The sequence below is a fragment of the Mustela putorius genome, unplaced genomic scaffold (genome assembly GCF_011764305.1).
Source record: "Mustela putorius furo isolate JIRA1106 unplaced genomic scaffold, ASM1176430v1.1 tig00003853_pilon_pilon_pilon, whole genome shotgun sequence".
Taxonomy (NCBI): domain Eukaryota; kingdom Metazoa; phylum Chordata; class Mammalia; order Carnivora; family Mustelidae; genus Mustela; species Mustela putorius.
The window spans coordinates 14,553,013-14,561,800 of NW_025422005.1; the positions used below are offsets into that span (position 1 = coordinate 14,553,013).

Sequence of the window (8,788 nt, forward strand, 5' to 3'; positions counted from 1 at the left end):
GATCCCAGCGTGACCTGAGCCGAAGACAGACACTTAACAACTGAGCTACCCAGGCGCCCCCATATCTGAATTTTTTTAATTTCCAAAATGTTTTAAAGAACTTTAAAAAATGAGAGAGCCCAGTGGGTTTCAAGTTTGGAGCCAGCCAGCCTCCAAACTAGGTGGCTTTGGGCAAGCTGTTTGATTACTCTGAGACTCAATTTCCTCATCTCTAAGACAAGGATGATAGTGTCCACCCCATAGAATTGTTGTGCAGATTGAATGAAATCCTGAGCCCAGAGGTGGATCCTCAGTGAGCTCTTTTTGATAAAATCAGTCATGACTTTTATTAAGGGTGACAAATGTTGGTCCTTTGAGAACGGATTTGATTTTTACCAACAAGCCCATCTACCTGTTCCTTTAACAATGATTGATCTGATGCCTACTGTGTTCTAGGGCTGGTGCCAGACCCTGGGGACACGGCAGTGAATAAGACAGATAAAATTCCTGCCCAGTTCTCAGTTTACCCCCTGGGAGATGAGATCTAAAGATTATAGGACGTCATGACAGTCACTGAGGGGAAGACAGCGCTCTGGAAGGAAAGCAGCCAGAGTGGAGCTTGTTTGAGAATGGGAGGGCAGCGCGGAGGAGAGATCGCAGCCAGACCAGGAGAAGAGTCCTCCCACTAGGGAACAGAGCTGGGGAGGGGTGAAGAATGCGGACTGCCAGAAGCACCAAGTTCAGTGTCCTTAATACGTCGGTGGAGACAGACTGGGGAAGACAATCCTCAGAGATCCCAGAATTACTCAAACAATGACCGCTTGGAAGAACAGGACTCCCTTGCCTAGAGAGAGGCTGGGATGTTTGTTTAAAATAAAAGGATTCTCGTTTTGTGTCCCCTGTTCTGAGGCCCTGTGATTTCAGAGCAGCACATGCACTGTTATTCAGAGCTGTCTATGTTTTTTAGGACTCTAAAGCAGAGTCCCAGATTCCCGTGGAAAAAAATAGAAGCATGTATATTTCTGAGGCTCTTGGCAGCCGCTGCTAATTGCTCATGTAAAATAGAAGATTCTTGAGGATTTCCTTTAAGCACAGCTATAACTGACAGGTACAAGGGGTACTTTGGGTGCCTAGGTCAGAAGTGAGGCTCGAAATTACTATTCATGAATAAATAATGGAATGGCCTATCTCTCACACTTAGTATTTTGTGTATGATTAAGGACACAGAAACAAACATGGAAAGAACATCCAATGTGTTACCCATATTTTTGAGGACTAGGGTAAGGGACAGTTAAGGGGAGGGGGATTAAAACCTCAACGACTGGGGCGCCTGGGTGGCTCAGTGGGTTAAGCCGCTGCCTTCGGCTCAGGTCATGATCTCAGGGTCCTGGGATCGAGTCCCGCATCGGGCTCTCTGCTCAGCAGGGAGCCTGCTTCCTCCTCTCTCTCTCTCTGCCTGCCTCTCTGCCTACTTGTGATCTCTCTCTGTCAAATAAATAAATAAAATCTTTAAAAAAAAAAAAAAAACCTCAACGACTGAGCAGGAAAAAATAGGGCATAATGATTGCATTATGTACCGATGGCCGTGTAACAAATTATGCCTAAATCTTGCAATAGCCTAGGACAACAAAAATGTATTAATTAACAGTTTCTGTAGGTCAGGACTCTGGGCAGAGGCAGGTTATTTGGCTCAAGGTCTTGTACAAGGCTGGGGTTTAGATGTCGGCCAGGGCTGTGGTCTCCCTTGAAGGCTTGACCAGGAAATGGCCCACTTCGAAGCACACTCACATGGTATTGACGGGATCAGGTTCCTGCGGACCGTTGCTGTTACTAGTCCTTGCTACATGGGCCTCTCTGCAGGGCAGCCTGCAACACAGCAGCTGCCTTCCCACAGAACAAGTGAACAAGACAGCGGGAGAGAGTGAGCCAGATTCCTTTTGTAACCCAACCACAATGGCAACATCGTATCCCTTTTGCCAAAACAAAAAAGCCATATAAAAATTCAGTAGCAATCCTGTAGCTTAAATACTACGGGGTAAATGCAGTAGTTGGTCCAGAGGTGGTGGGGAAGGTTAATCAGGGATGTGTGTAAGATATTTGACATTCCAAACTGCTTCCTTCTGGCTCCTCTCTACCCCCTCCCTCCTTCCCAGGGGGAGTGAGCACTGTGATTGGGAATTTAATCAGCCCCTTCCCCTCTCCTCCCCCTTGGGCGCCAGGCTGCCCACAGAGGGCTGTCAGGCAAGAGCTAGAGAGCCAGCAGACCCCACGCTGGGTGCTAAAGACCCAAGGTTTCAAAATCACAATCCCTGAACTAACAGAACTAACAGTATAAAGGAAGAGACAGAGAGGAAGCATCCAGCCCAGTCTAGGAAAGGTCAAGGAAGTCTTCCTGGACTAGTTATGAACGGGGATCCTTTCAAAGAGGTAAATCAAGACAGAGGCACCTGCATGTTGCTTGGGGACATCTGCAAGTAACTCAATATTGCTGGGCCATAAATATAGGTCAGGGAAGGGAGCCAAGAAGAAAGATGCCAGGGCCAAACAGAGAAGGACTTGCTGTACCAAGCCGAGGAGGTTGGGCTTTGAGGGGCAACGGGCAAGGGCAAAGAGCCTGCAAAGGACTGTAACAGCAGGGGACATGGCCATGTTTCTACTTTGCGTTATCACTGCGGGGCAGCGAATTTATAGGACTGGAGCCACAGAGTGTTGAATTTCTGAGCCACACACCTTCTCCCTGACCCCCATCATGTTTTCCTCCATCTCGGCCAGACGAACAAACACCCTTCTTCCCAATGTAGTCTCTCTCTCTCTCTCTCTCTGCCCATCACGGTCTGGCTCTAACCTCCAAAAACTGCAGCCCAGGAATTTCAAGTAGCCGGATTTTGATCTCGTAGCAGCTTTGCTCGGCCAACAGTTTTAGCAAAAACTCCTCCACCTCTGCTGGCAATTTAGAGATAGCGTTTCTGAAATGGTCTGTGGATAAAGGATGTTGCTGCTCCGGGAAAATTTGTCTCCTGCCAGGAGACAAAGAGCATGAAATGCTGCCAAAGGATGTTGTCCACAAGGGAAGGTCAAACATCCCTCAACACTTCTTCTTTCTTTCTTTCTTTCTTTTTTTTTTTTTTTTAAGACTTGTCTTTTTCCATTTTTACACCAGCATCAGCTTTTTCTCCCCTGTGTCCTTTGGGGGAAGGTTAAGAGATGCTTCTTAGGAATATTACCAAAACAACACAGTCTTGTCACCTGGAGGGAAAAGTGTACAAGGAAGACGGAGGGACGCCACAGAGCTGTGTGTCAGAGAAGTGTCCTAGGGCTTCTTCAAGGACTCCCTCTTTTCTTCTCGAATTCCCGTGGCTGAACATAACAAACCACGCCTGGTACGAGTCGATATGTAATACATGTTCTAGGGATGAAAGAGGGTACACAGACAGCTCCGCAGAAGACCACATACCTCACACCCTTCCCCAACTTCATCATCCTGGATAACACAGAAGAGACCGAAGAGGTTTCAGGAGGATGCCCTGAGACCTGAGGCTTGGGGCCACTCTCAGAAGCCCTTTCCTTCTCAGGGGGACTGAGTGGGGCGAGTGGAATCAGGGTCACAATCCCTAAGAAAGTCAGCTGCTGTGTCTCACCACATGAGGCTGTTTCTCTGCCCCGAGAACAGAGAACACAGAACCCCTGCGATTTCTTGGGAAGCCTCTCATTTAGAAATCCACTCGCCTGCCCTTTCCATACAGAGGGCAGTGGAAGACTCGAGCTTTGTGCTGTGCTTGATTCAGACCTGTCAGAAGAAACATCGATTTTTTTGTTGTTTGTTTTTGCAGGAGAACTCTCTGTTGAACCAGAAAGTGCCACAGCCTCCAATGGAGGGCTAATTAATATCACTCTGGAGAGTTCCTTTCTGCAGGTGGGTGGGTTAAGCATCAAGGGCTGGCGAGGTGGTCTGCAGCTTAGGGGAACAAAACCAAAGGGGAACAACAAATGCCCTCTTTAATCAAAAACACTGGTACGCTGTCCCTGTCCCTTCGGTGAATACCTCTTACAAGCTGGGTAATTCATCACAAGCCTTAGGGTAAAATGTCCATTCCTAGGAGAGTAAAGAAAATCCTTGTAGTTAAAACATTCAGTCTCTCTGAGAACCTCTTGTTCCTTCTCAGTAAACGTTAAAGAGAAGAGCTGTGACGACAATGACACAGAGCAGATGAATAGATGTAAACTTCAAATGAGACCTTTGCCCCGACTAGGTTTCCATGGATCAGCCTGAGATTACCGGAGTGTGAAGTTTCTCCAACCTTCTCTTCCTCCGCTTTGTCCAAAGGGCAGTTTCAATGGAGCATTTAAAATTATAATTTAAAATTCTCTGAGATCCACTGAAAAGAAAAAGATAATACCTGATGTCTATGTGCCCCTAGAAAGAGGAAAGAAACTCATCTATGTATCTATGTATGTCTCGGTAATGAACTCAGGGTCCTGGGATCAAGACACAACAGGCTCTCTGCTCAGTGGGGAGCCTGCATCCCCCCTCTCTCTGCCTGCCTCTCTGTTCTCTACTTGTGAACTCTGTCAAATGAATTAAAAAAAAAAAAGTGATACATATCTATGTATGTCTCTCCCAAATTAATATGAAGGGGTGTCATCAGGGCCCTGCAATTTCTCCTGATAAAAGAGATCAGGGGCACCTGGGTGGTTCAGTGGGTTAAAGCCTCTGCCTTTGGCTCAGGTCATGATCTCAGGGTCCAGGGATCCAGCCCCGCATCGGGCTCTCCCAGCTCAGCAGGGAGCCTGCTTCCCTTCCTCTCTCTCTCTGCCTGCCTCTCTGCCTCTCTGTGATCTCTCTCTCTGTCAAATAAATAAATAAAATCTTAAGAAAAAAAAGGGAGAGAGAGAGAGAGATCAGAAACACACACACACACACACACACACACACACACTGCTCAGACAGTTGACTGACTACCTGTTCCTAGCCAGGGGTCCACCCTATGGCCAAGCAAGCCTGGGGGTAGGTGATTGAAGACTCCTTCCCGCATTAACATGTCCCCCTTGACTTCATATTTAAGGTGGAAGAAAGGGGTTGAAACATGTTCTCTCTTGGTGTCCTGCCTCTCCCACAACACCATCATCAAGAGAATAGAAGAGAAGACGCTTCCTAATGTTGACTGGCCCTGAACAATGGTAATTCCCATCCTCTGTTTCAGAAAGAGGTTGACTCAGATGTTTGCTACTGCAGAGCCAAGTTCAACTCCAGGTTTATAATACAGCAAAGTTCATTATTAAAATGCATTTGTTGTATGAAACCACTAAGTTCAAAGACAGTAAACTTTGTGAACTTTAACACACTATTCAAAATAAGTTCATTTTGGGGGGCACCTGGGTGGCTCAGTCGTTAAGCATCTGCCTTCAGTTCAGGTCATGATCCCTGGGTCCTCGGTTCCCCCTGCTCAGCGGGAGGCCTGCTTCTCTCTCTTCCACTCACCCTACTTGTGTTCCCTCTCTCACCATCTCTCTCTCTGTCAAATAAATAAAATCTCTAAAAAAAATTCATTTTTTAAAAAATTGAGACCGTGAGTTAGACCAAACTTTTCAAAGAAGTTCCCATGATGTTAAAAAGATGTTTATGTAAAATGTTTATTGAGATATTACAAACAGAACATTGCACAAGCCAGAGTATAAATCTAGATGAGCTTTCATCAAGTGAACGTACCCAGATCAAGAAAGAGAATGTCACCAGCCCCCAAATCCTCCTTGAGTCTGCTTCTAGTAACCAGCTCCCCAGGCCAACTGCTCTCCTGACCTCTGACACTGTAGATCAGTTTCACCTGCCTTTGAACTTGATGCAGATGGAATCATAATAATCATTCCTTTCTATGTTTGCCTGCCTTCCCAATCAGTGTATTTATAAAATATATCCATGCCGTTGCACGTAGCTGTAGGTGCTTTTAGGCTATTTAGTAGTCCACTGGGTAAACATATAATTTACCCAGTCTGCTGTAGATGGCCATCTGAGTTTTTCCAGTTTTACACTATGAGAAATAATGCTACTACAAACATTTTTGGGGAAATATATATGCATTCCTCTGGTCTATACCTAGGAGTGAAAAATACCAGGTTCCCATTTAATGCTTATGTTAGTTTCAACATGTTTAAATTCACCAATTCAAGGGTGCCTGGGTGGCTCAGTTAGTTGGCTCAGTTAGTTAAGCAACTGCCTTCAGCTCAGATTATGATCCCAGCTCCAGGGATGGAGCCTGGAGTTGGGCTCCCTCCTCAGCATAGAGCCTGCTTCTGCCTCTCCCCGTGCCCCCTTACTAGCTTATGTGCTCTTTCTCTCTCTCTCTCAAATAAATAAATAAAATCTTTTAAAAATTCATCAATTCAGGGGTGCCTGGGTGGCTCACTGGTTAAGCCGCTGCTTCAGCTCAGGTCGTCATCTCAGGGTCCTGGGATCGAGTCCCACATCGGGCTCTCTGCTCAGCGGGGAGCCTGCTTCCCTCTCTCTCTGCCTGCCTCTCTGCCTACTTGTGATCTCTGTCTGTCAAATAAATAAGTAAAATCTTTAAAAAAAAAAATTCATCAATTCAAAGATGAAGCATTTTGCTGTTTTTACATTTACAGGCCAGCATTTTTACATGCTAGCCTGCTATCCCTACTTACTGCACAGCGTGGAACCAGGGCTGTTGGGAAGGACCCATGGGAGCTCTGAAATAAATGGGTTAGGCTGTGTCTATTTACTCAAGCAACGGGGAGGTGGGTCTCAGGGTAGACAAATGTCTCCTTGCGGAGAGAGGCTCATGCACACCGCACACACACTGAGCTATGGGGCCACGCCACGTTTCACACACCTCCTAGGGTCTCTTGCTTACAACCCGCCTTAGGGGTGAGGAATAGAGCTACCCATGATTACAAGGACATTTAAAAACTGACACCACATGGGGCACCTGGGAGGCTCAGTGAGTTAAAGACTCTGCCTTGGGCTCAGGTCCTGATCTCAGGGTCCTAGAATGGAGCCCCGCATCGGACTCTCTGCTCAACGGGGAGCCTGCTTCTCTCTCTCTGCCTGCTGCTCTGCCTACTTGTGATTTCTGTCTGTCAAATAAATAAATAAAATCTTAAAAAAAAAAAAAAAAACTGAAACCACCACAAAATATACATCTGAGGTTTGGCTTCATTTCTCGTTAAAAAGTAACTCTCTGACCCAAATAAATTATGTAAACCGTGTTTGGATCCTAATCTGAATAACTATAAACCAAAATAAAAAGATGGGGAGATCTGAGTATCAGCTGGAGAGTAAATGATATTATGAAGTTCATGTTCATATTTCTAGAGATGATAATAGTATGGTTAATGGGGTTTTTCTTTTAAAAGAACTCTTATCTCTTAGAGATAGCTACTGAAGTATTTATAAGTGAAATATAATGTCTGGGATTTGCTTTAAAGTAACGGGGGGAGGAGGGTTAGTAGGAAGATATAAATGAATAAAATAATAGCTATTTGTCGGTAATTGTTGAAGCTGGATAAAGGGTGTATGGGGTCACTAAATTTTTTTTGTTGCATAGGTTTGAAATTTCCCATTAAAAACAAAGTCAAGGATGGGGCGCCTGGGTGGCTCAGTGGGTTAAGCCTCTGCCTTCAGCTCAGGTCGTGATCTCAGGGTCCTGGGATCGAGCCCCACATCGGCCTCTCTGCCAGCAGGGAGCCTGCTGCTCTGTGTCTTGGGGCCTAAGTTGACACATTGGAAAAACGTAGACTTCAGGCGAGATTTCTCGTGGGGGGTCCTAAGAAGGGAAGAGGACTGTGGGTTTGTAGAGAGGAGCCTAAGGGCATGAGGGGGTGGGATGGGTGTTTCAGGGAATCCATAATAGCTGAACTTGCCGTTTTGAGAAAGGAACACTTTATTGCTATTATAAAAACCTAGTAGAAACAGAAGTGGAAAGGGAAAAACAAAGGAATCTACACACAGACAAGGGTACTAGGAAGCAGTAAAGGAGAATAAGGCAAAGTTACATCTGCAGGATCTTACAACATCCAGCCTCATCAGCTGGGGAAGCCCCTTGGAGACAGCCAAGCTGGAGGCTGCATTGAGGGGCCTGGGCTGAACATCCTCCCCTCAGGTGGGACTTCTACCCACCGTCCCATAAGGGCCAGACTTCTTCGGCAAATATTGGAGTCTGAAGTTAAACATTTGTTTGCCTACATACAGTTTGGAGCAAGCTGCATTCCTCCATTATCATGACTTTACAGCAAGGAGCCTGGGCTAGGTGTGTTTGACCAACCCACTCTTGGATTCCATTCTGGGGGACCAGTCCAGCCTAGAGCCAAAAGGGATATAAGGCAAGATGTATAGCTCTTTGGAGTCCAGACCAGAAAAGCTAGTTTTTGTTTTTGTTTTTTTAAGATTTTATTTGAGGGGTGCCTGTGTGGCTCAGCGGGTTAAAGTCTCTGCCTCTAGCTCAGGTCATGATCTCAGAGTCCTGGAATAGAGCCCCACATCCGGCTCTCTGCTTGCTGGGGGGCCTGCTTCCTCGTCTCTCTCTGCCTGCCTCTATGCCTACTTGTGATCTCTCTCCATCAAATAAAATCTTAAAAAAAAAAAAAAAGATTTTATTGGAGAGTGAGAGAGAGCACAGGGGGTGGGGGAATAAAGCGCAGAGGGAGAGGGAGACGCAGACTCCCTACTGAGCAGGGAGCTCAAGTTGGGGTTCCATTCCATGACTCTGAGATTATGACCTGGGCCCAATGGCAGATGATCAAACAACTGAGCCCCTCAGTCACCCCCAGAAGGGCCAGTCCTAACCTGGAGCCCAGC

The 8,788-nt window shown here is 46.2% G+C and overlaps 1 protein-coding gene across 1 annotated transcript in view; it reads left to right on the plus strand.

Annotated features, from left to right (window-relative positions):
• Positions 1-5,196, plus strand: part of CDA (cytidine deaminase) — a 28,894-nt gene extending 23,698 nt beyond the window's left edge. The window contains exons 4-5 of the mRNA XM_004741282.3: positions 3,810-3,892; positions 5,043-5,196. Of these exons, the coding sequence (XP_004741339.1) occupies positions 3,810-3,860 (51 nt within the window). The 3' untranslated portion in view covers positions 3,861-3,892; positions 5,043-5,196. The remainder of the gene's footprint in view (positions 1-3,809; positions 3,893-5,042) is intronic.
• Positions 5,197-8,788: the final 3,592 nt, after the last annotated feature.